We start from the raw sequence: 27,192 nt of genomic DNA, 5'->3' as shown, positions 1-27,192 counted from the left end.
TTGAATGCTAATATGGAAGTATGCAGCTTTGCCCACTACCAAACCTCATGTAGAGTAGTTTACCACAAATTCTACTTGCAGTTGCAATGTCTGGGTGGGCTAAGTGAGTTTTGTCAACGACTTAAAGTCATATGAAGTGGTTGGCCACCTTTTCTACTGGCTAATTACAATGTCTGGGGCAGGTTCAGTGAACATTGTTGTCGTCTCCCCCGTAGTGAGGTCAGGTGGTTATCATAATCTTTTCTGTCAAGTAGAGGTCCTGCAGACGGCTATGGTGGCAGGTAGTCATTTAAGCCCATTATGGAACAATCTTGCGTGTAGAGGCACCATTCGCAGTTTATAGCCGTCACGACAGAGGCTTGCTGGACCTGGTGTGGTGTCTTGCGAGGAGCAGAGCTAGGCGGCTACTATGGCGGGCGCATGTCGGGTGTGGCGTGGTGAAGTCTGCGGCGAAGTGGTGGCGTCCCGACTCAGTCGGCGGATGCTCGTGAGGACGATCTTGGGCAGATCGCGACGGTACAGATCTCGCCCCCACGCAGCCATCGCCAGGTTGATCACCAGCAGAGCCATGTCCACCACCACTGAAACAGCAAAGTCATCACCTACACTGACGGAAATGGAAAGCGTTACGCTGTGAATGCCATTACCGAACACTACCGACTGAAACTCCAATATTGACGTGCTTTTTGGATATGTTAATTAAAGATTCATGTTTATGTGAACTTCAGTACTTACAGTACAGACAAAAAGGCCATCCTACATCAACATGCATAGTGCAGTGCATGTTGGAGGGCATGACATACCATTACTAGTCATTTCGTTCCATGTTGCACTCGCAAATGGAGTTTGGGAGAAGCGACTAAACGACTGTTTGAAGCACCCGCAAGCGTCCTAATTTCTCGCAGCTTATCTTCATCATCCCTACGGGAAATGTGCGTTGTCGGCAGTAGAACGATCTGCAGACGGCCTCAAATGCCGTTTTTGTCAATTTCCACAGTAGTTCTTTGCGAGAAGAGCGTCATCTTCCCTTGTTTCTTTCTTCCCATTTGAGTTCAAGAAGCGTCTCTGTAATGCACGTATGTATGTAGAATGAAATTTTCACTCTACAGCAGAGTGTGCACTGATATGAAACTTCCTGGCAGATTAAAACTGTGTGCCGGACCGAGACTCGAACTCGGGACCTTTGCCTTTCGCGGGCAAGTGCTCTACCAACTGAGCTATCCAAGCACGACTCACGCCCCGTCCTCACAGCTCTACTTCTGCCAGTACTTCGTCTCCTACCTTCCAAACTTTACAGAAGCTCTCCTGCGAACCTTGCAGAACTAGCACTCCTGAAAGAAAGGCTATTGCGGAGACATGGCTTAGCCACAGCCTGGGGGATGTTTCTAGAATGAAATTTTCACTCTACAGCGGAGTGTGCACTGATATGGTAGAGCACTTGCCCGCGAAAGGCAAAGGTCCCGAGTTCGAGTCTCGGTCCGGCACACGGTTTTAATCTGCCAGGAAGTTATGTATGTATATATTAAACTGGGGACCTAGAAACGACGGAGAGGCTTCGTCCCACCGTAGTCCTCAGTGGTTCACAACCTCACAACAGGCCACAGCAGTCTACCTCCCCCTCCCCCCCCCCCCCCCCCACCGCCACCCCACACCGATCCAGGGGTTACTGTGCGGCTTGGCCCCCAGTGGACTCCCTGAGAAACATCCCATACCAGACGAGTGTAACCCCGAATGTTTGCGTGGGAGAGTAAGTGTGGTGTACGCGTATGTGGAAATGGTGGTTGCGCAGCAATCGCCGACACAGTGTGACTGAGGCGGAATAAGGAGAGCCAACCCGCATTCGGCGAAGTAGATGGAAAACCGCCTTAAAAACCATCCACAGGCTGGCCGGCACACTGAACCTCGACACTAATCCGCCGGGTGGTTTCCTGCCGGAGACCAGCACGGCTTTCCACTGGGTGAGCAGCTCGTTAGACTGCACGGTTAGCCAGGAGGGCTATCTCCATGATACTTGCGTGCTGGTCGAATCTACTGACAACGAACCTAGCTGCAAGCTCCTGAATTTTTTCGATGTGTTCCTTAAATTCAGCCTGGTGAGATCCCAAACACTCGACCAGTACTCAACAATTGGTGGCACTAGTATTCCACATGCGGTTTCCTTTGTAGATGAGCTGTACTTTTCCAAAATTCTTGAAGTAAACTGAATTCGAACTTTCGCCTTCTACTATTCTTACATGCTCTTTCCGTTTCATATTCCTTTGCAACGTTACGGCAATGTATCTAATCGACGTGATTGTGTAAAGCAGCACACCTCTAATGCTGTATTCGAACACTGCAGGCTTCTTCCTATTCATTCGCATTAACTTTCATTTCTCTACATTTAGAGCAAGTAAATCATACCAACTAGAATTTTTTTCTAACTCATCTTGCATATTCCTACAATCACTCAATGACGACACATTTCCGTACGTCAGAGCGTCATGAGACACAGCTGCAGATTGCTGTCCACCTCGTCCGTCACATCATATATATATATATATATATATATATATATATATATATATATATATATATATATATATATAGAGAGAGAGAGAGAGAGAGAGAGAGAGAGAGAGAGATAGAGAGAGAGAGAGAGAGAGAGAGAGAGAGAGAGAGAATTATTGTTATTTTCGTATCAGGAGGAAGGTCATCTGCTGTGCAGGTGGCTGGACACCGTCGATATTAAAGCATATGTTGAACAGTCTGTCCTTCCCCACAGTCACATTGGGTTTTGTTTTCTTCAATGTATCCCAATTTCGCCGGGTTAACCCGTGTTCTGCCCACTCCTGACCTCAGACTATGCAAGGACTTCCACATTGGCCAATTCTCACCTCCACCAGGCTGTAAAAACCCTGAAAATCTTTAATAACCAGGAGGGCTGAATGTCTCGGTCCTCCACAGTTGCAGCCTGGCTTTTTCATCAGTGGATGTTGGTTTCTCCGATGCACTAAAGAAACTTTACCTTGATCTTAGCCATTGTAGGTAGTTTCCCATTCATAAGGTGCGTTTTTCCCGCTCCAGTTTTGTCCTTTCTCTGTTTGCTGCTTTTTCTCTTTTAACAGGTGGTGCAGTTCCTGCAAGGTGGTAGAGCCATTCGACAGGAGTTGACTTCAAGCACCCTGTTATAATCCTGCATCTGTCGTTTACTGCGATGTCCACCTGTTTGGCATGTGCTGACTTATAGCAAAAAACAGGACAGGCATACTCCGCAGCGGAGTAGCATAATGTCACTGCAGAAGTTCGTATAGTTTCAGCTTGACTGCCCCACTGTGATCCGGGCAGTTTTCTCTGTAGGCTGTTCTTGGTGGAGACTTTTGGTTTGAAATTCATGCAGTGTTTCTGAACGTTAGAGACCTGTGAAGTGTATTCCCATCTATTCTGAAGTGTCACAGTCTTCCAATTTAACCCCAGACCATTCTACTTTTAACTTGCAAAAAAAAAAAAAAAAACAAAAAAAATTTATAGAGAGTAAGAGTAGTCTTATCACATTTCTCTAGGGCACTCCTGATGATACCCTTGTTTCAGATAACATTCACCATTGACAAGTTGATTGCGTATTTCTAGATTTCCGGAAAGCTTTAGACACTGTTCCTCACAAGCGACTTCTAATCAAGCTGCGGGCCTATTGGGTATCGTCTCAGTTCTGCGACTGGATTCGTGAATTCCTGTCAGGAAGGTCGCAGTTCGTAGTAATAGACGGCAAATCGTCGAGTAAAACTGAAGTGATATCAGGTGTTCCCCAGGAAAGCGTCCTGGGACCTCTGCTGTTCCTGATCTATATAAATGACCTGGGTGACTTTGAGCAGTTCTCTTAGGTTGTTCGCAGATGATGCTGTAATTTACCGTCTAGTAAGGTCATCCGAATACCAGTATCAGTTGCAAAGCGATTTAGAAAAGATTGCTGTATGGTGTGGCGACGCTAAATAACGAAAAGTGTGAGGTGATCCTCATGAGTTACAAAATATATCCGTTGGAATTCGATTACTCGATAAATAGTACAATTCTCAAGGCTGTCAATTGAACTAAGTACCTGGGTGTTAAACTTACGAACAACTTCAGTTGGAAAGACCACATAAATAATATTGTGGGGAAGGCGAGCCAAAGGTTGCGTTTCATTGACAGGACACTTAGAAGATGCAACAAGTCCACTAAAGAGACAGCTTACACTACACTCGTTCGTGCTCTGTTAGAATATCGCTGCGCGGTGTGGGATCCTTACCAGGTGGGATTGACGGAGGATATCGAAAGGGCGCAAAAATGGGCAGCTCGTTTTGTATTATCACGTAATAGTGGAGAGAGTGTGGCAGATATGATACGCGAGTTGGGATGGAAGTCATTAAAGCAAAGATGTTTTTCGTCGCGGCAAGATCTATTTACGAAATTTCAGTCACCAACTTTCTCTTCCGAATGCGAAAATATTTTGTTGAGCCCAACCTACATAGGTAGGAATGATCATCAAAATAAAATAAGAGAAATCAGAGCTCGAACAGAAAGGTTTAGGTGTTCGCTTTTCCCGCGCGCTGTTCGGGAGTGGAATGGCAGAGAGATGGTATGATTGTGGTTCGATGAACCCTCTGCCAAGCACTTAAATGTGAATTGCAGAGTAATCATGTAGTTGTAGACGTACTGGGTTCTGTTACTTAAGAAGTCTTCGAGCCACACACAAGCCGTATGCTTGGATCTTCGTCAACAGTCTGCGGTGGGGTGCCGTCTCAAACGCTTTCCGGAAATCTAGAAATATGGAATCTGCCTGTTGCTCTCCACTATGGTTTGTAGGTTTGCTTTCTAAATCCGTTCTCATTTGTGGGAAAAAGCTTTGTCTTCTTATGGAAGTTTAATATATTCGAACTCAGAATGTGTTTCTCGGTTTCTCGGACAAACCGCGGGACTGCTACGGTCGCAGGTTCGAATCCTGCCTCGGGCATCGGTGTGTGTGATGTCCTTAGGTTAGTTAGGTTTAAGTAGTTCTAAGTTCTAGGGGACTGATGACCTAAGATGTTGAGTCCCATAGTGCTCAGAGCCATTTTTTTTTGTTTTTTTTGTTTTTTTTTTTTTGTTTCTTGGACTATGCAGCAAACCAGTGTTAAGGATATTGATCTGAAAGACACATTGCGCTTTCTTCCGGTTGGTATGAACTTTGCGCTGGGCGAGAAATTCGCAATAAACACACGCTCAACAATGGGTCAATGGCGCTGAGTACTCTCTGTTATATCGAACTGGTATTTCATCTGGACCTGGCGCCTTATTTGTTTTCAACTCTGTCCGCTGCTGTGAATGACGTGAGGACATGGCCTTATCTAATGTTACTGGATCGTTTCATATGGAGATCGCAACGCAGTGTGCCCAGAAGCTGTTCAAATGGTTCAAATGGCTCTGAGCACTATGGGACTTAACATCTGAGGTCATCGGTCCCATAGACTTAGAACTACTTAAACCTAACCAACCAAAGGACAGCACACACATCCATGCCCGAGGCAGGATTCGAACCTGCGACCGTAGCAGCAGCGCGGTTCCGGACTGACGAGCCTAGAACCGCTCGGCCACAACGGCCGGCCGAGAAGCTGTGTACGCTAGATAATCACCATCTACGCTAAAGTGACAGGGGTCATTGGATGTAACCTGACATCGTGTCGAACCTTCTGTTGCCCGTTGTAGTGCAGCATCTCGCTATATGATGCTCTCAACAAGTCGTTGGAAGTCACCTGCAGAAATACTGAAATATACCGTCCGTAACTGCGAAAGTGTTGCAGTGCAGGATTTTGTGCACAAACTGACCTCTCGATTATGTCTCATAATGGCCGAAGAGATTCATGTCGGGCTCTCTGAGTGGCAAATCATTCACTCGAATTGTCCAGTCACCAGCACTTGTGGGCTGGTGACATGACGCATTGTCATCCATAAAAATTCCATTGCTGTTTGTGAATACGAAGTACAAGAATGGCTGCAAATAGTCTCCAAGAAGCCCAACATAAACTCTTCGAGTCAATGATCGGTTCACTGGGACCAGAGGACCCAGTCTATTCCATATAAACACAGCCCACACCATTTTGGAGCCACGACCAGCTTGCACAGTGCCTTATTGATAAGTTGGGTCCATGGCTTCGTGGGATCTTCGCCACACTCGAACCCTACTATCAGCTTTTACCAACTGAAATAGGGACTCATCTGACCAGGCCACGGTTTTCCAGTCGCCGGGGTCCAACCGATGTGTTCACAAGGCGAAGAGGTGCTGCAGGCGATGTCGTGCTGTTAGCAAAGGCACTCGTGTCGGTCATCTGCTGCCAAAGTCCATCAACGCCACTTTTCGCCGCACTGTGCTATCGGATTCGTTTGTCTTACGTCTCTCGTCGATACGTGCTGTTATTTGACGCAGTGTTGCTTGTCTGTTAGCACTGACAACTCTACGCAAACGCCGCTGCTTTCGGTCGTTAAGTGGAGGCCATCAGCCACTGCGTTGGCTGTGGTGAGAAGTGATGCCTGAAAAGTGGTATTCTCGGTACACTCTTAACACTGTGGATCTCACAGTACTGAATTCCCTAAAGATTTTGGAAATGGAATGCCCTATGCGTCTAGCTGCAACTATCATTCTGTGTTCGAAGTCTGTTCAAAAAATGGCTCTAAGAACTATGGCACTTAACTTCTGAGGTCATCATTCCTCTAGAACATAGAACTATTTAAACCTAACTAATTTAAGGACAGCACACTCATCCATACCCTAGGCAGGATTCGAAACTGCGACCATAGGGGTAGCGCGGTTCCAGACTGTAGCGCCTAGAACCGCTCGGCCAAACCGGCCGGCTTCGAAGTCTGTTTCTAGAATGAAATTTTCACTCTACAGCGGAGTGTGCGCTGATATGAAACTTCCTGGCATATTAAAACTGTGTGCCGGACCGAGACTCGAACTCGGGACCTTTGCCTTTCGCGGGCAAGTGCTCTACCAACTGAGCTACCGAAGCACGACTCACGCCCCGTCCTCAGAGCTTTAAATCTGCCAGTACCTCGTCTCCTACCTTCCAAACTTTACAGAAGTTCTCCTGCGAACCTTGCAGAACTAGCACTCCTGCAGAGACATGGCTTAGCCACAGCATGGGGGTTGTTTCTAGAATGAAATTTTCACAGCTACCCAAACACGAGTTCGAGTGTCGGTCCGGCACACACTTTTAATCTGCCAGGAAGTTTCATAGCAGCGCACACTCCGCTGCAGAGTGAAAATCTCATTCTGCAAACATCCCCCAGGCTGTGGCTAGGCCATGTCTCCGCAATATCCTTTCATTCAGGAGTGCTAGTTCTGTAAGGTTCGCAGGAGAGCTTCTGAAAAGTTTGGAAGGTAGGAGACGAGGTACTGACAGAAGTGAAGCTGTGAGGACGGGGCGTGAGTCGTGCTTGGGTAGCTCAGTTGGTAGAGCACCTGCCCGCGAGCGGCAAAGGTCCCGAGTTCGAGTCTCGGTCCGGCACACAGTTTTAATCTGTCAGGAAGTTTCGAAGTCTGTTGATTCCCATCTTGCGGCAATAATTACGTCGGAAACTTTTTGACGTGATACACCTGAGTACAAATGACTGCTCAGCGTATGCACTGCCCTTTAATACGTTGCGTACGCGATAATACCGCCAACTGTACATGTGCGAATCGCTATTCCGTGACTTTTTGTCACCTCAGTATACAGCACGTTGAGATAAGACGAATCACTGGAATGAGAGACACGGGAGCGTCATAGAGAAAGCTGATAGACGTAGCTGCCCCTGTGGGCGTTCTTCGCCCCGCACACCGTTGGTCTTGAGTTCGGGGCGCTAGCCGCTGCCTAATTGCTGGCATAGCCTGGCTCAGCGATCACGTGACTCTGACAACCGGCGCGGCGAGGCCTCAACATATGGCCACGAGGCATCGCATACTGTCTGTAGAGCATGCGCCGCACCACCGCAGCAACAACGGCGTTAACGCTCGGAGTCGTTGGTCAGTAAATGGTAGTAGGCTACAATTTCCTCTTGCATTGCTAATTCCGCGCCAACCGCAGTATCAGAGAACAAGTCGCACAAGCTCGAATCTGGGGGCGGGGGGGGGGGGGGGGGACGGGGGGGAGGCATTTTAAGGTGGCGCCACATTCATAGACTTGAAACAAACAAAAAAAAAGAAACATATTCATCATTTTGACACGCATCCCACTTGGTTCTTGAAAGTTTTGAACACTTTCCAAATCAGCCAAAACTAAATATGGTACTCTCCTATAGATAGGCCACTTTCATACCAAATAGCAAACTTATTTAAAAACAAGAAAAATATCACAATCAGTTTTTCCACAAATAATAAATTACAACAAAAAGTAATCCATGATGTAAATACCTCCAAGAGTCCCTACTGTAAATCAGAAACATACAAACTCAAACGTGATACATGCCATAATTCTACATTGGACAGACAGGCAGAAGTTTTAAAATTGGATACAAAGAACACATTGATGCTCTGAGACTTGGTAACTTGAACAAATCAGCATTTGCAGCCCATATTGCTGAAGAAAACCATTCAGTGGGAAACATTGAGGACAACTTAAAAATTTTGCATCTAGCAGAAAAAGGAGCCACTATGAATATATTTGAAGAATTAGAAACACACACACACAAAAACAGCACCCCAGACTATATCCTTAACGAACAAACAGAGTTAGCTAACACCCCTTTCCTGAAAAATTTCCAAAACTTACCTTCCAGCCTCCAAAGCAAATAATATTAGTACACCTATCTGCAGATCAAGTAGCAAATTTATATGTTACTATAATTCTCATGATGCTCAATATAATTAAATAATATACTATTTTACCTATACAGTTCTATATATATATATATATATATACACTCCTGGAAATTGAAATAAGAACACCGTGAATTCATTGTCCCAGAAAGGGGAAACTTTATTGACACATTCCTGGGGTCAGATACATCACATGATCACACTGACAGAACCACAGGCACATAGACACAGGCAACAGAGCATGCACAATGTCGGCACTAGTACAGTGTATATCCACCTTTCGCAGCAATGCAGGCTGCTATTCTCCCATGGAGACGATCGTAGAGATGCTGGATGTAGTCCTGTGGAACGGCTTGCCATGCCATTTCCACCTGGCGCCTCAGTTGGACCAGCGTTCGTGCTGGACGTGCAGACCGCGTGAGACGACGCTTCATCCAGTCCCAAACATGCTCAATGGAGGACAGATCCGGAGATCTTGCTGGCCAGGGTAGTTGACTTACACCTTCTAGAGCACGTTGGGTGGCACGGGATACATGCGGACGTGCATTGTCCTGTTGGAACAGCAAGTTCCCTTGCCGGTCTAGGAATGGTAGAACGATGGGTTCGATGACGGTTTGGATGTACCGTGCACTATTCACTGTCCCCTCGACGATCACCAGTGGTGTACGGCCAGTGTAGGAGATCGCTCCCACACCATGATGCCGGGTGTTGGCCCTGTGTGCCTCGGTCGTATGCAGTCCTGATTGTGGCGCTCACCTGCACGGCGCCAAACACGCATACGACCATCATTGGCACCAAGGCTGAAGCGACTCTCATCGCTGAAGACGACACGTCTCCATTCGTCCCTCCATTCACGCCTGTCGCGACACCACTGGAGGCGGGCTGCACGATGTTGGGGCGTGAGCGGAAGACGGCCTAACGGTGTGCGGGACCGTAGCCCAGCTTCATGGAGACGGTTGCGAATGGTCCTCGCCGATACCCCAGGAGCAACAGTGTCCCTAATTTGCTGGGAAGTGGCGGTGCGGTCCCCTACGGCACTGCGTAGGATCCTACGGTCTTGGCGTGCATCCGTGCGTCGCTGCGGTCCGGTCCCAGGTCGACGGGCACGTGCACCTTCCGCCGACCACTGGCGACAACATCGATGTACTGTGGAGACCTCACGCCCCACGTGTTGAGCAATTCGGCGGTACGTCCACCCGGCCTCCCGCATGCCCACTATACGCCCTCGCTCAAAGTCCGTCAACTGCACATACGGTTCACGTCCACGCTGTCGCAGCATGCTACCAGTGTTAAAGACTGCGATGGAGCTCCGTATGCCACGGCAAACTGGCTGACACTGACGGCGGCGGTGCACAAATGCTGCGCAGCTAGCGCCATTCGACGGCCAACACCGCGGTTCCTGGTGTGTCCGCTGTGCCGTGCGTGTGATCATTGCTTGTACAGCCCTCTCGCAGTGTCCGGAGCAAGTATGGTGGGTCTGACACACCGGTGTCAATGTGTTCTTTTTTCCATTTCCAGGAGTGTATATATAACTTTACAATTATTTTAGCATCATCAAAAAAAATCAATGTCTCTGTACTAGTGTAAAGGCATTACAGTTGTGTAAATGAATATATGATCCTTTCCAAACATAGGACATCATCGTCAAATGTTACGATTTATCATAGCATCTGTGATACTCATATGTTTGTAAGCTCTTTGTATGTATCAAAACATGTGGTGCGTGGTAGAAATCATCTCAGTGACAAATCTTAAGTGTTCAGTGAGAACAATTTACGTGTGCAACAATAAGAATGCAGTGGGAATGCATTTACATCTGCTGGACGAATTTTATGAAAACGAACACTCGAAACCGACGTTTCACGTAAGTCACATGCAACGAAAATCTGTAACGCAACCATCTGTATGTGGCGTGTTTATAATTATGTATTATTTATATTTTAGGACAATTAATCTATAGAAAACACACCACATCTCATAAAGAAAGCATGTAAACCGTCTGAGGATGAATCACAACGATTCGAAACCGGTAACGGTAGCCTTTGAATAAAGGAACTGAAAGTAAATTTGTGGCTGGTTGCTGTCCTAACACCATCAAAATTTGTCTTCAAACAACAGCCACGGTCTCTATCATGTCATCACATGACAAAATTGCACATTCTAAGTTGATTTCTGCGCGAATCGTAAGTTTATTTTTGAATGCGTGCATAGTCTACATGATTTCTCTGCCAGGGGAATCCCCGTCGCATCTAGAAATAAAAAACTTTCCCGCAGACAGAAGGGGACGGGGCTATACAAGCTGAGCCATATAAACCCGAAAAGGTGAATACTATTTGCTGATTGTTTATGTGGTTGACTGGGTGATCAAATGATCAGCAGTGTTATAATTATTAGCTAAACCTATAGATTCAGACTACCAGAGTCGAAATAAACGATTCACAGAAACAACAGGTAAGAAAGATTACATATTCTCGGTGTGTTCAAGAAAACGAAATTTTGACACTGTGCCATTACACGGGTAATCGTTAGTATAGCCCTCGAAACCTTTAAGAATTAAACTTGTGGGGATGTCCATTACAGTCGGATATACTTTGTGTCACGTGAGAGTGGGAAAGTCAAAGCAGATAGTAATTCATGACGTCATCTCAAGTCCAGAATTTTTTGTTGTGAAATCTTTGCTGAGTGATTGACACAGTATACATGTAAATCATTTCCAAAAATGGTTCAAATGGCTCTGAGCAAGATGGGACTTAACATCTGAGGTCATCAGTCCCCTAGAACTTAGAACTACTTAAACCTAACTAACCTAAGGACATCACACACATCCATGCCCGAGGCAGGATTCGAACCTGCGACCGTAGCGGTCGCGCGGTTCCAGACTGTAGGGCCTAGAACCGCTCAGCCAATCTGGCCAGCAAATCATTTCCAAATTTTATTAGTTATTTATGGAGTAAAGAATTCAATTAAGTACACTATTTTTTAGGATCAATAGGTAATGAGTCTTTATGACATGGATATAAATGTGTTTTGACAAAGCAAATCACAATGCTACGATATGCGTGATATTTTTTCTCTTTGAGAAGGATGATACCTTCTGAGTTTCTCGAGTGCGCTGACAAGTCGTAATCGAGTGCGGGTCCTCTGTAATGTTTATGAATGGACATAGAACTGATTATTCACATCCCGGAGTTAGTTTAGAAAATATTCTAGGGAACCACGGCCAAACTTTGTTACAAACAAATCGCGCGCGGACTTTGAAATATCGGCGCGAAGTGTGAGATATGCGGTAGGCTATCGCACTTTATAGTCGCATGAAGGATTAAGTGACACTCACCACGATTTATTGGCTTTAACTAAATAAGAATCATCAAAAACTTATCGGAAGGGATACTAAGTGTTCTTGATGCTTAAAGCAAGTGTGAGGTGACAGATATTAATCGCGGAATAGTCAGTTGGTTGATACTTTGCTTGACAACCCATAAACAGATTGTGACAGAATTATCGGAACGATCATTTCAGTCATTAGTGACTGTTGTCTACACAGTTTTGTGTAGTCAGCACATACACAACTTTCCCACTAGAGCGCGCCCCGCTAAGCAAAACAGCACAGGCGCAGCGCTCGTCCATCTCCGCACTACGAGATGGCGCTGCCATAGAGACGGACCAAATTCTGCATCCGCCAATCCGCGTATTAATATGTAACGCAGCCAGTGAGATTGCTGCTTACGTAGAACCTTTTCTCTTCGCAGATCACACTCGCGCACTCATACCTGAATGCTCGAGGTATTTGTGGTGTCACCGCCAGACACCACACTTACTAGGTGGTAGCTTAAATCGGCCGCGGTCCATTTAGTACATGTCGGACCCGCGTGTCGCCACTGTGTGATCGCAGACCTAGCGCCACCACAAGGCAGGTCTCGAGATACGGACGAGCTCTCGCCCCAGTTGTACGACGACATTGCTAGCGAAAATACGGACGAAGCCTTCCTCTCATTTGCCGAGAGACAGTTAGAATAGCCTTCTGCTAAGTCTATGGCTACGACCTAGCAAGGCGCCATTAGCCTTACATAGTTTGAGAGTTATAGTATAAATGTCTCAAGAAGAACGCTGTAGTCATCAACTAATAAAGTTAAGTATAAAGCAGCTACGTACTTTTCTTGCTACCATTCAATAGTTATCCTGTTCCAGAATTCACGCCCGTCTGCGTTAGATAGCGTGCCTATCGGCCCCCTCAAAATAACACTGTGTCGGCACTTCTGTCGACACATCAGTATTATAATAAGTGTACAGACCTACGATTAGAGAGTCTGCATTTGTCTGCACCACTCTGTACCAGTCTGCATTAGTATGTACCAGTCTGTACGAGTTCTACATTTGTCTGTACCAGTCTAGAGTCAAGTTTCAGTCTGCGCCTAATAAGATACCATATTGCTGTACATAGCCATGAAGATAAATGTATAGACACTTTTGTCAAGAATCAGAGATATATGTGAGAATAAGATTAACGTACCACCAAAGGAAGTTCAGATTGTCAATTGTAAATAGTATCCAGAACCAAGTTAAGTAATTTTTATGCTTGTTATTTTAATAAATGTGTGTGAAAATCAATCAAGTTCTGTTTAAAGTTGGTCACCGTTAATCTGCTACTCTCAGCGTGCAAGTGGCATTTCTATGACCTAACGGCAGAATATAAACACGCTACGATAAGACCACGAAACATATTGCTGACACTCACCTACTTCGTTAGAGCAACAGGTCAAATAATCTGATGGTGTGTGTACTGAAGGTCTTACAGTACGCACACCACAGTGACCATTACACACACACCAGAAAACTAACTACTCTCGTTGTGAATGACATTTGGAACGGATGAGATTTGTTTCACCTCCTTAGGATCAATAAACTTGTTTCGAAGTTGAAACTTCACAAACTGTGTCGTGTTCCTTCAGTTTGGTAGAACGATAGACATTATAGTCTACACTACTATTTATTTATTTTTTTAAACAGAGCACTTACCTTTTTCTTTTAGAGGAATGTTTCTGCTCCAGTCATCAATCTTCTCAAAACGGAGATAAGGGTGACACTCACACATAGCACTACGTTATCGTGATCAACCGCACACATGTGCCCCCTTTCTCCCTCCCTTTTTTGTGTTGAAAACCTGAGATATAGCCGCGGTACGACGAAGGAAGAAGGAAGAGGAGGAGAGAGAGGGAAGGGAAAGGAAGAGAGGGCCAAAAAGGCGAGGTCACAACACAAAATTTTTGCCACATCGCTACATTACTAAGGGGCAGTTTTACAGTCCCCTGCTAGCAGCCGCATTAATTTCTACTCTTAGAATAGCTTGGAAAGCGTCCTACGAACACGTAATAACGCCTAACCGGAGAATAAACGAGGGATAACTGTACCTGTGATTCTGGCAGGGTTAGTGAAGTTAACCGGAGAACAAGTTTCGCCAGTGGCAGGAATAGTTACAGAACTATTGATGACGGGATTGTTTGTTTCAACGAGGAAGGAGAAAAAGGGGGTCGTCTCACAAATTACACAGAATCGCCAAAGAAAGTGATACATCCGTGCGTATTCAAATAGATATCTAAACAGGCAGAATACGGCGCTGCGGTCGGTAATTTCCATAAAAGACAACAAGTGTCTGATGCAGTAGTTAGATCGGTTATTGTTGCTACAATGGCAGGTTATCAAGATTTAAGTGAGTTTCAACGTAGCGTTATAGTCGGCGCACGAGCGATGGTACATAGAAACTGCGAGGTAACGATGAAGTGGGAATTTTTCCATATGACCATTTCACGAGTGTACCGTGAATATCAGGAATCCGGTAAAACATGATCACTGCGGCCGGCTAAAGATCCAGCAAGAACGGGATCAATGACGACTGAAGAGAATCGTTCAACATGACAGAAGTGCAACTCTTCCGCAAATTTCTGCAGATTTCAGTGCTTGGCCATCAGCAAGTGTCATCGTACGAACCATTCAACAAAACATCATCGATATGGGCTTTCGGAGCCGAAGGCACATTCGTGTACCGTTGATGACTGCACGACACAAAGCTTACCGCCATCCCTGGGTCCGTCAGAGCTGACATTGGACTGTTGATGACTGGAAACATGTTGCCTTGTCGAAAGAGTCTCGTCTCAAATTGTATCGAGCGGATGGATGTGTACAGGTATGGAGACAACATCACGAATCCATGGATCCTGGATGACGGGAGGAGACTGCTGAAGCTGGTGGAGGCTCTGTACTGGTGTGGGGCGTGTGTAATTGGAGTGATATGGGACCTCCGATATGTCTAGATACGACTCTGACTTCTGACACATACCTAAACATCCTGTCTGATCACGTGCATCCATTCATGTCCATTGTGCACTCCGACGGACTTGGGCAATTCCAGCAGGACAATGCGATACCCAACACATCTAGAATTGCTACAGAGTGGCTCCAGGAACACTCTTCTGAGTGTTTTACAGACAGCCCTGCAGGATTCATGGTGTCAGTTCCCTCCAGCACTACTTCAGACGTTAGTCGAGTCCATGCCACGTCATGTTGCCGCACTTCTGCATGATCGCGGGGGCCCTTCACTATATTAGGCAGATATACCAGTTTCTTTGGCTCTTCAGTGTATATGGAAGAATATGACGATTTTAAATTTATATGAAAATTTCAGCATATGATTGAAATGTCAAAGAATTTCCTGACATGAAACTTTTTGCTTGTTGTAGGCCTAACAGACAATTGGTATGTTACTTCATTAATTATGTTCTGTCATGTTATGTATGTAAATGACGTACATAAAAATTACAATTTGTACCAAAACAGTGTCCCTTATTTTGCGTGTGTTACAACTGCTGCGATATTAGAAAGTCCATTTTGTTTTATCCAGTAGACAGTGAGAAACCAGACGTAATCAAATCCAGAAACTACACCAGTCTGGGGTACTAATCGTATTAACAGGTATTTTAGTATTAGACAACGACATTTCGACTTTCCACGTAGCGTAACGTTTGACGACCTTTGATAAGGTGATAGATTCTTTCGCAGAAAGGAAAACACGCCGTGTTAGGCTGTAGCAAGATTAGACAAAAAAATTATGGGACATAAGGACTGAAGAAATGTGAACTGTGCCGCGCGGGGTAGCCGCGCGGTCTAAGGCGTCTTGTCACAGTCCGCGGGGCTCCCCCAGTCGGAGGCTCGAGTCGTCCCTCGGGCATGGGTGTGTGTGTTGTCCTTAGCGTAAGTTAAAGCTAGATTAAGTAGTGTGTAAGTTGACCGATGACCCCAGAAGTTTGGCCCGATAAGACCTTCCCACAAATTTCATTTTAATGTGAACTGTCTTGTTTGTCTCTTGTATTTACTGGTTTTATGTTTCTTATATTTAATTTCATGTGACACAAAAGTTATTAGCCAATAAACAATTAAGAGTGCAAATTTTCTGAACAGTTCTGATTTTCCCAGTCATTAATAATCCCACCCAGTATTCATTGTGAGTTTTTTAAAGGGTGAGGGGGGTAGGATGTCAGACCGACCGACTTGGAGTAGCAAAGGCACCACAGGACATTTTAATTTCCACTGTCCTGAATATCGGTTTGATGGCTTCCATTACAAAATATACACGTTTGAATTCCACAGTCCGAAATACAGTATCGTGAGGTATAGAATGCTGCGTGAAGAGTCTTGGCACTGCACTTTAACTATCATGTCTTACATTTTCTCGAACAAAAATCTTTTATATGTCAAACTCTTGCGCTATAAAGTGAACATATTTTTGAAAAATCGATTTTTTAGAGTTTTTGAACTCTTGTCTCAAACGCTCGAGAGGGTGGGTGGGTGGGGGGGGGGGGCACCTTCAAGTTTTAGCCCCGGGCTGGAGTGAAGTCAGCTGTGACCACGCCTGTAACACTTGCGCCACCGAGAGGAGGAGGCTCATGGTGTAAATTGAATCTCACGAGGCAACGTCACCATGGTGACATCACATTTTAAGTAAGAAAAGTTATACGTACAAGACGTCGGACCCGGCAATCGATCCCCTCGCGAATACTTGGGCCATAATTCTGGCAGTACGCACTTATGATCTTCTGAAAGTACAGATTCTAACTTGCGCGTGGACCGGTTGGTTGTTACTCGCTCCGCCACACTGCTGAAGCGTAAAGCTAGGAATGGCGGTTATAGCTGAAACCGGTTTTCAGTTATACCGTTTTTTTTTCTCCAGTTTATACTGGCTCTTAAAACCGATAAAATAAACCAGTTTTTGAAATAATCAGTCTTTTTATTGCTATTATTTCCAGCAATAAAAGTAGACTGAACAGCGATTGAAAATTTCTAATAAAGGTGAAGGATTAGGAGACAGTGGTCGACGATGAGGCTGATTCTGTGGCAGAAATCGGTCTCAGAGTCTCCAGCAAAGATTGAGAAGATATAGTAAGCGGGCAGGACAACGGCGACAGCTAAAGGTCACCAACTGACGACTTTCGTATATCGTCACTTTTGACTATTTTGCAAGGTTGTGTTTATTTTGGCACAAGATAGTATACACAGTTGATAGTACAGTAGAAACAACGTAAAGAATACAGAACGTAAACAACTGCAACAGGCGTACCCATAGACAAAAATGTTCTTTTTCCACTTAACGGATTTGCACACACTTTCTGACGAATGGGTAATGTGCTCAGTATGGGATGTGACCACCTCTGGCAGAAATACAGGAATGACACCGACACGGCATGCTGAGAATGACGTCGTCAGTCTCATTTTGAGGCAATAACGCCCATTCTTCCCGCAGAGCTGCTCGCATTCTTGGAGAGTGGTTGGTGGACGCTAACGTGATGCAGCCCGTCTCCCTAGTGCATCCCAGACACCCTCTACAGAATTCAAATCGGGAGAGCGAGCAGACCGAGCCATGAGTGCAATATCTTGCGTCTCCAAGAAAACATCAGCCACCCGTCTCATACGGGGTCAAGCATTATCGTCCATCAGTAAGAGGTCTGGACCCACAGCACCTCGGGACAACTTCACGTGAAGTCCCAAGATCTCATCGCAATACCTGACGGAAGTTAAATCTTGCTGATTCACCCGTATAATTTCATGAAGAGGAGTTCGAGCGGTCAACATAACCCCTGCCCACACCATTAAGGATCCACTTCTACATCGATATTTTCCCGCAATGTTTGGATCGGATTTCGGAATCCACGTTCCCTCCAGATGCGAATGCGTCGAAAATTATTTACCACACCAAATCGAGACTCATCTGTGAAAAGAACATTGGGCCACTGTTCGACCGTCCAGTCGGAAAACTGACGACTCGACTCTGGACCTTCCCTTCTGTGAAGACATACAGCGGGTCTCCAACAGTAAAGGCCACTCTTCTGAAGCCTTCTGTACACCGCTTACCTCGAAAAAACACGTCCAGTGGATGCTACGGGCTCAGATGCCAGTTGCCATGCAGTTCAAAGGCAGTACCATCGCACCCTTACAGCCAAATAACGGTCCTCTTTTTTCGACGTCACAAATGGTCGGCCCTGCCTGGTCTTCGGTGTTTCGGTCTCTATAAACGGTCACTATACCCCAGAAACAACGGAATGATTCACATTAAGCCACTGGTCCATATCAGTTTGCGGCTGTCCTGCTTCCGTTCTTCCTAAGGCCCTCCACCACAGATAGTCTGATAGGTATCTTCTCTGTGCCATACTGCACCGTCTGTGACTGTGCACACAGCGACGGTGGATGTGGGACTACCCGGCAGACACTACCCCGTTTGATAGGTGCCCTGACATCATTGCCGTGGTTGTCCATCTTCCGTGCAAAACACGATCGTACGAACATCTGCTGACAGTTTGTATGATTGTATCGTGAATTAGACACAGGAAGGGGAAATAGCGGTTTGTTGCTTTAATTTTGCACACCAGTGTAGATAGTGTCAATTTTTCAACTTCATATTAAGTGTTCAGATATTACCGCAAGTTTACAGCATGTCAATAAAGCTGTGTGTATACCAATCAAATTTACCGACTCTTACAAGAGACGTCGTGGATGTTTTATAATTATTTGACATCGCAAGTTTGCTATGCCCCTGCCGTTTTTAATTTTTTAAATGAGGCATTATACTCAACTGCTACGGCAGTCCGTAAAATACTGCCAAGCTTGGGAGGATGTCATTCTGCAATAAAACCTACATCCACTGACGACAGCGAGAAAATACCGTACAGACCAGATGGGGGCAAGTATTCCACGTACACGTACTCGTCCCGAATTAGCCATGAAGGCCCAAAGTACCGACTGGCCGCCTTGTCAACCTCAGCCCACAGGCGTCACTAGATGCGAGTATCGGGAATTTGGTCAGCACACCGCTCTCCCGGCCGTATGTCGGTTTTTGAGACTGGAGGCACTACGTCCCGATCAAGCAGCTCCTCAGTTTGCCTCACAAGGGCAGAGCTCACCCCGCTTGCCAACAGCGCTCAGCAGAATGGATGGTCACCCATCCAATTGCTAGCCCAGCCCGACAGCGCTTATGTTTGGGGATCTGGAGGGAACCGGTGTTACCGCTGCGGCAAGGCCATCGGTGAAGCAATTCAAAGTCAGATTTGTTACTGGCAGGTTCAAACAACACACAAATTTCACAGAAATGCCTTGGAAACTCAAATGGGAATCCATGGAGGAAAGACGACATTCTTTTAGAGGAACACCAATGAGAAAATTTAGATAACTGGCATTTGAAGCTGAATTGAACAATTCTACTGTCACCAAAATACGTTTCGCACAAGGCAGAAGAAGATAAGACAAACTGGGGCTCGTACAGAAGCATATATACAGTCTGTTTTCGCTCGCTTTGTTTGCGATCGAGGTAGAAGAGGAAACGACTAGTACTGGTACAGGGTATCCTCTAGTACACAGGTTATTGTGGCTCGGGGAGCATGTAGGTGTAGATGTAAAATGTGAAGAGGTTAGGAAATGTAGCAGAGTTGCTCGGTGTGTGCTTACTGTGGCAGTAGAGTGCCGGGGTGAGGGGTGGGTAGCAGGCCAGCGCCGCTGCTATTGGCCGGGAGACGGCCTTGAGCATCGCATTCAGGGCTACCACCACCTGCATGGCGACGAACTTGGACCTCACGCGGTGCTCGGCGAGGGCATCCCCGAGCAATGACAGAAACATGTTGGCGCCCCACAGCGCCACCATCAGCGAAACCATGGGCACCACCTGCACCCATTGGTAAACTGCCTGGTACACCGCCTGTGGAAATGTGGTTCAGATTATTTCTGACACACACACAGAATAGTGCAAGAAAGCGAATTTTTCTGAATTGGTCTTCTTAACCTAGAGTAGACTTTACAGATACTACAGTATTCCGGGGAAGATAAATCAATTAACCCAAAAGTTCCTATTATCGATTACACTATTAGCACCATCTGCATCCATTAGCACATCATCAAGTACACTATATAACCATTTGAGAAGTTTAAAAATAATTTATGTAATCTTAGTAAACTCACACAGTTTCAGGACATCATTTATCTTCAGTGATGCATGATTGCATTTTGTCAATACAAGCCAGTGCAATGTTTATAAAATTTTTTGAGTTTCAAGTCATACAAATAACTGTTCCCAGTTTTTTAGCATGTCACCATCAGATGAAACAATAAATAACCTCTATATACAACTACAGACTGATTTTACTATTATAGGTAGAAGTGAAAGGCGTTAGCAGAAGACAACAAAACAAGCAAATACTCCTAATAAAGATAGGTCCAGGAATCAATGGTTTCCTTGACACAACATTTACACAAGTGCAGTCATGCCAGTGTTATCATACTGTTAATGATGTCTGGGTGATATTCTTTACAGTGAAAATGTGTGTAGGGTGTACATGCATGGTGGTGAATCAGCTCACTTTCATGTGGCTGTTTGGCAACCTGCATTCTGAATCTTCGACAATAAGTGTATTGGTGGAGGATCACCAATAACATTTCCTCTGAGGACCCCTGACTTGCACCCACCGGATTTTTGTGTGGGAATATTGAAAAGCTATAGTGTACACGTAACGTGTATCCACAGGACATGTGGCCTGTATTTGAAGAAGTGTCATGATGATCTCTCCATTGGCAAAAGATTCCGGAATAGACTCCCATTCGGATCTCCGGGAGGGGACTGCCAAGGGGGAGGTCACCATGAGAAAAAGATTGAATAATCAACGAAAGGATAACGTTCTACGAGTCGGAGCGTGGAATGTCAGAAGCTTGATCGTGGTAGGGAAACTAGAAAATCCGAAAAGGGAAATGCAAAGGCTCAATCTAGATATAGCAGGGGCCAGTGAAGTGAAGTGGAAGGAAGACAAGGATTTCAGGTCAGATAAGTATCGGGTAATATCAACTGCAGCAGAAAATGGTATAACAGGTGTAGGATTCGTTATGAATAGGAAGGTAGGGCAGAGGGTGTGTTACTATGAAGAGTTCAGTGACCAGGTTGTTCTAATCAGAATCGACAGCAGACCAACACCGACAACGATAGTTCAGGTATACACGCCGACGTCGCAAGCTGAAGATGAACAGATAGAGAAAGTGTATGAGGATATTGAAAGGGTAATGCAGTATGTAAAGGTGGACGAAAATCTAATAGTCATGGGCGACTGGAATGCAGTTGTAGGGGAAGAAGTAGAAGAAAAGGTTACAGGAGAATATGGGCTTGGGACAAGGAATGAAAGAGGAGAGGGACTAATTGAGTTCTGTAACAAGTTTCAGCTAGTAATAGCGAATACCCTGTTCAAGAATCACAAGAGGAGGAGGTATACTTGGAAAAGGCCGAGGATACGGGAAGATTTCAATTAGATTACATCATGGTCAGACAGAGATTCCAAAATCAGATACTGGATTGTAAGGCGTACCCAGGAGCAGATATAGACTCAGATCACAATATAGTAGTGATGAAGAGTAGGCTGAAGGTCAAGACATTAGTCAGGAAGAATCAATACGCAAAGAAGTGGGATACGGAAGTACTAAGGAATGACGAGATACGTTTGAAGTTCTCTAACGCTATAGATACAGCAATAAGGAATAGCGCAGTAGGCAGTACAGTTGTAGAGGAATGGACATCTCTAAAAAGGGCCATCACAGAAGTTGAGAAAGAAAACATAGGTACAAAGAAGGTAGCTGCGAAGAAACCATGGGTAACAGAAGAAATACTTCAGTTGATTGATGAAAGGAGGAAGTACAAACATGTTCCGGGAAAATCAGGAATACAGAAATACAAGTCGCTGAGGAATGAAATAAATAGGAAGTGCAGGGAAGCTAAGACTAAATGGCTGCAGGAAAAATGTGAAGACATCGAAAAAGATATGATTGTCGGAAGGACAAACTCAGCATACACGAAACTCAAAACAACCTTTGGTGACATTAAAAGCAACGGTGGTAACATTAAGAGTGCAACGGGAATTCCACTGTTAAATGCAGAGGAGAAAGCAGATAGGTGGAAAGAATACATTGAAAGCCTCTATGAGGATGAAGATTTGTCTGATGTGATAGAAGAAGAAACAGAAGTCGATTTAGAAGAGATAGGGGGTCCAGTATTAGAATCGAAATTTAAAAGAGCTTTGGAGGACTTACGGTCAAATAAGGCAGAAGGGATAGATAACATTCCATCAGAAGTTCTAAAATCATTGGGGGAAGTGGCAACAAAACGACTATTCACGTTGGTGTGTAGAATATACGAGTCTGACGATATACCATCTGACTTTCGGAAAAGCATCATCCACACAATTCCGAAGACGGCAAGAGCTGACAAGTGCGAGAATTATCGCACAATCAGCTTAACAGCTCATGCATAGAAGCTGCTTACAAGAATAATATACAGAAGAATGGAAAAGAAAATTGAGAATGCGCTAGGTGACGATCAGTTTGGCTTTAGGAAAAGTAAAGGGATGAGAGAGGCAATTCTGACGCTACGGCTAATAATGGAAGCAAGGCTAAAGAAAAATCAAGACACTTTCATAGGACTTGTTGACCTGGAAAAAGCGTTTGACAATATAAAATGGTGCAAGCTGTTCGAGATTCTGAAAAAAGTAGGGGTAAGCTATAGGGAGAGACGGGTCATATACAATATGTACAACAACCAAGAGGGAATAATAAGAGCGGACAATCAAGAACGAAGTGCTCGTATTAAGAAGGGTGTAAGACAAGGCTGTAGCCTTTCGCCCCTACTCTTCAATCTGTACATCGAGGAAGCAATGATGGAAATAAAAGAAAGGTTCACGAGTGGAATTAAAGTACAAGGTGAAAGGATATCAATGATACGATTCGCTGATGACATTGCTATCCTGAGTGAAAGTGAAGAAGAATTAAATGATCTGCTGAACGGAATGAACCGTCTAATGAGTACACAGTATGGTTTGAGAGGAAATCGGAGAAAGACGAAAGTAATGAGAAGAAGTAGAAATGAGAACAGCGAGAAACTTAACATCAGGATTGATGGTCACGAAGTCAATGAAGTTAAGGAATTCTGCTACCTAGGCAGTAAAATAACCAATGACGGACGGAGCAAGGAGGACATCAAAAGCAGACTCGCTATGGCAAAAAAGGCATTTCTGACCAAGAGAAGTCTACTAATATCAAATACCGGCCTTAATTTGAGGAAGAAATTTCTGAGGATGTACGTCTTGAGTATAGCATTGTATGGTAGTGAAACATGGACTGTGGGAAAACCGGAACAGAAGAGAATCGAAGCATTTGAGATGTGGTGCTATAGACGAATGTTGAAAATTAGGTGGACTGATAAGGTAAGGAATGAGGAGGTTCTAAGCAGAATCGGAGAGGAAAGGAATATGTGGAAAACACTGATAAGGAGAAGGGACAGGATGATAGGACATCTGCTAAGACATGAGGGAATGACTTCCATGGTACTAGAGGGAGCTGTTGAGGGTAAAAACTGTAGAGGAAGACAGAGATTGGAATACGTCAAGCAAATAATTGAGGACGTAGGTTGCAAGTGCTACTCTGAGATGAAGAGGTTAGCACAGGAAAGGAATTCGTGGCGGGCCGCATGAAACCAGTCAGTAGACTGATGACAAAAAAAAAAAAAAAATAGTGTACTACAGCCCGTTGATAGTGCTGATGAACTGTGGGAACACGGGGATTGTTGTTAGGGCATTCGGAACAGGTGTGGAACTTTTGGCATCGATGAAGAGACGCACTGAAGCCTACCTTCACAAGAACAGTAGCCATGTGGGACAATTGTCATAATGTGTTTGTCCTCACGTGAATGTAACCAGCATGGATCCTAAGGACTCAGTTATAATGTGTTCATATACTCAGATAAATATTTGCTTGTTTCATTGTCATCTACTGATGTCTTTCATTCGCACTTAAAGTAGTTACAGACCCTGTTTAGATACTTCAATAGATTACTCAGAAACTTGTCAAAGTACACCAGGGGAGGAGGTATGCTCACAAAGTAAACATATCCAGATTGTAGTAACTGATGTCTATGGCTAACCACATAATAATACAAAGATAATACAAATGGTTCAAATGGGTCTGAGCACTATGCGACTTAACTTCTGAGGTCATCAGTCGCCTAGAACTTAGAACTAATTAAACCTAACTAACCTAAGGACATCATACACATCCATGCCTGAGGCTGGATTCGAACCTGCGACCGTAGCGGTCGCTCGGTTCCAGACTGTAGAGCCTAGAACCGCACGGCCACTCCGGCTGGCAAAGATGATACATCTTAAATCGCAAATATAGAATAAAATATTTACAACATAAAATTTATTTTCAGATATACCGTTCTTGTAGTGAAAATTGGTACAGCATTAGGATGCACTTATTAAACTTGAAGTTTTTCTAATTAAAAAAGTATCCACATTAATTGTTCAGTGAACAAAGTGATTCCTGTAACAATGCTTCATTTCAGAGTAATTTCTGATCTGTTATGCGATTCTTCCCTCCTTTGAGTAATTCAGTATGTAGTTTGGTTTCCCAAGGTGGTAACTGAAACTTTATGGTTACCCATGTATATGTGTGAAGACGTGATTAATGGAGGATGTTGGAGGAGACCTATGACCATCAGCAGATGCCAAATGGCAGACGAAGGTGACGGCTATAAGCGAGAGTGGTTATCTTTTTAACACAGCACATGGCAGTCATGCTTTAGCAAAGCGCCAGGAGACCCACCTGGTCCTCAGCCAAGAGGACGAAGAGCACCAGGTCGATGAGCCACTGCACCACTGGCAGCTGCAGGATGAGCACCCGGATCCTCGTCAGGCTGCTCCTGGGAACCACAACCAAAGCAAACGGTCAGTCGACGTTAGGCAGCTCCCACACCCTACGTCAGCTTACACTCTAGGATACTGTGAGTAGTGGTTCAATGGCAGTTATTTATTATTTATTTCATTAACAGTACCGAGTAACCCACCACCTTGAAATGTATGGTGAGTCAGATGCTACTAAACCTAATAGAAAAGACTTCTTATTGTTACAATCTTATTGATATGCAGTTTTTAATGCTATTTTAAATACTATAAATAACACAATATATAAAAATTTCTCTGAGTTACAGAGAATTTAATGGTTCACGATTGTTAATGAGGTTGTATATAATTTGTTTCTGCCTAGTTGAGGAGAATATAATTTATATAATGTAAGTATCAAAAGAAGTGTTGAGCTGTGCTGCGGCTCGCGTTGGTGCCGTCTGTAGGTTTCCGCCCTCTGTTGGAGGCCACACTGTATCCTTTAGTTGGCATGGTTGCGGTTGTTTGTCTTCTTCTCGTTTCGCAAGTGTCGCCTGTCTGTTACTGGCAGTTATCGACATGCAGTATCTGTTGTCCTATCTTTGGTGTGACGTCGTGATTCTTCCGGGTCGTCTGAGTGGGCAGTTTGGTGTGGGACTCAGGAGGAGCCAGGTCCGCACAGCGCGGGAACACGCAGGGACCGCTGGCGGCACGCATGGACTGCCGGATGGAAGGGCTGTGGTCACGAGGGTGCACGGCCTCGTCGTAAACCAAATTCAGCAAGCGTGAAGAAGAGAGCATTTTAATGCGAATAGAACAGAGTCAGCCACCTGTGTGTGCCCCATAGTGCGTTTGTGATGTTGTGACAGGTTACCATTGCGCCATCATGTGCAGTTCTGTGGATATTCGTACCGCTTAGTACTTGAAGTCCCTACTGTGTTAAAAGCACTTGGCTCAGTAATTTGACAGTGAGGTTACTCAGCTGTGAATTAATAAAGCAGTGAAGAGATTTGTTTCATTCTGCCAACCGTCCTCAGAGTTGTCACAGTGAGTTCAGTGTGCATTTGTGTGCCTAATGAATTTGATGTCGCTCATTTTGTACTTGGTTTTGGCTCACTTTGCGATTGTTTGTGCAATGACGTGTGGTTTCTGATTCTGGTTGGTTACGTTTCGGTTTTTCTTCGCACGCAAATCGAGTGTGGCTGTAGTTACTGTTAGTTTGTCTGGTGTTCTGTACTGTGATTGGTTTGTTCAGATTTTCGGTTCTGTGGAATCGGACGGAAATATGGCAGCGGTTCCTTTCTCGTCCCAGGCACTCTAAATATTTTATTCTGGGGGCGTAGTGCAGACCGCCAGTTCCGGCTTTGGCGTATTGTTCCATCGTTGTCTTTGGTTTGTCGGACGTCCGGTAGCTTCAGCAAGTTATCATTAGTCACTCGCTGGACTGCCACTAGTCTGAGTTACCATCTGGCGAAGTGAATGCAACTCTTGGGCAGCTTATCTCATCGTTCGCGAAAGTGTTTGTTGCCGGACCTCCTCAGAGGTCGTTATTGGAGCACCGTCTGGATTAGTTGCTTGTTTTTTTAAATTAACTTTTGCTATTGTATTTGCTGTTTTATAGAATGTTTCAATTTTTTTTTATAATTTTGTTGCCGATCCTGGCGTTTAAGGCCTTCAGCCGTGATTGTGGCCATTTGCCTTAAAATTCTAATTTGTACTGGCGGTTTAGCAATAAGCCTTAAAACCTTATTTACTGCCATTCCTGTGTCTGATATCTTCTGCTGTGTTTATGGCTACATACCTTTTAATATTTCAATACTCGTAAGTTGTAATTGCAGCGAGTTCTTAAACATTCTTAATTTATTGCCATTCTTGGTGAGTAAGACCAGCTGTGATCACAGTGGCCTGTTTTCTAACATTATATGTATCCGTATTTTATAGTGATTTGCAAACGTGTAACGCAATTAAACCACTATTATTTACACAGTTGTTTATTGCTTCGTTGATAACGTGTGGTATTTTTTATTTATTGTTGAGTCTGGAATTACTGTTTTAAAAATAAATGTGTGCAACTGAAAAAGGCAACCAATAGTAACTGATGACGGCCCCGTCCATAATCGTAACCGAATTCTGCCTTCCTTCATAAACCAGGTTTCAAGTGTGATGCAATAAGTGTGGCAAAAA

General features: G+C 44.7%; 1 protein-coding gene and 1 non-coding gene across 2 annotated transcripts in view; both read right to left on the bottom strand.

Moving 5' to 3' along the window:
• Positions 1-1,153: 1,153 nt before the first annotated feature.
• Trnas-cga lies at positions 1,154-1,228 on the bottom strand. The gene has a single exon. It is a non-coding gene; the product is annotated as a tRNA-Ser (tRNA).
• An 18,627-nt stretch (positions 1,229-19,855) lies between these two features.
• Positions 19,856-27,192, bottom strand: part of LOC124716760 (organic solute transporter alpha-like protein) — a 166,020-nt gene continuing 158,683 nt past the window's right edge. The window contains exons 5-7 of the mRNA XM_047243305.1: positions 24,953-25,049; positions 19,899-20,018; positions 19,856-19,861 (exon numbers count right to left, since the gene is read on the bottom strand). Coding sequence (XP_047099261.1) covers positions 19,856-19,861; positions 19,899-20,018; positions 24,953-25,049 — 223 coding nt within the window. The remainder of the gene's footprint in view (positions 19,862-19,898; positions 20,019-24,952; positions 25,050-27,192) is intronic.

This window comes from Schistocerca piceifrons, chromosome 9 (genome assembly GCF_021461385.2).
Source record: "Schistocerca piceifrons isolate TAMUIC-IGC-003096 chromosome 9, iqSchPice1.1, whole genome shotgun sequence".
Lineage (NCBI taxonomy): Eukaryota > Metazoa > Arthropoda > Insecta > Orthoptera > Acrididae > Schistocerca > Schistocerca piceifrons.
The sequence above is the reverse complement of the archived record's forward strand: the minus strand, read 5'-3'. Positions and strand labels throughout refer to the sequence as shown.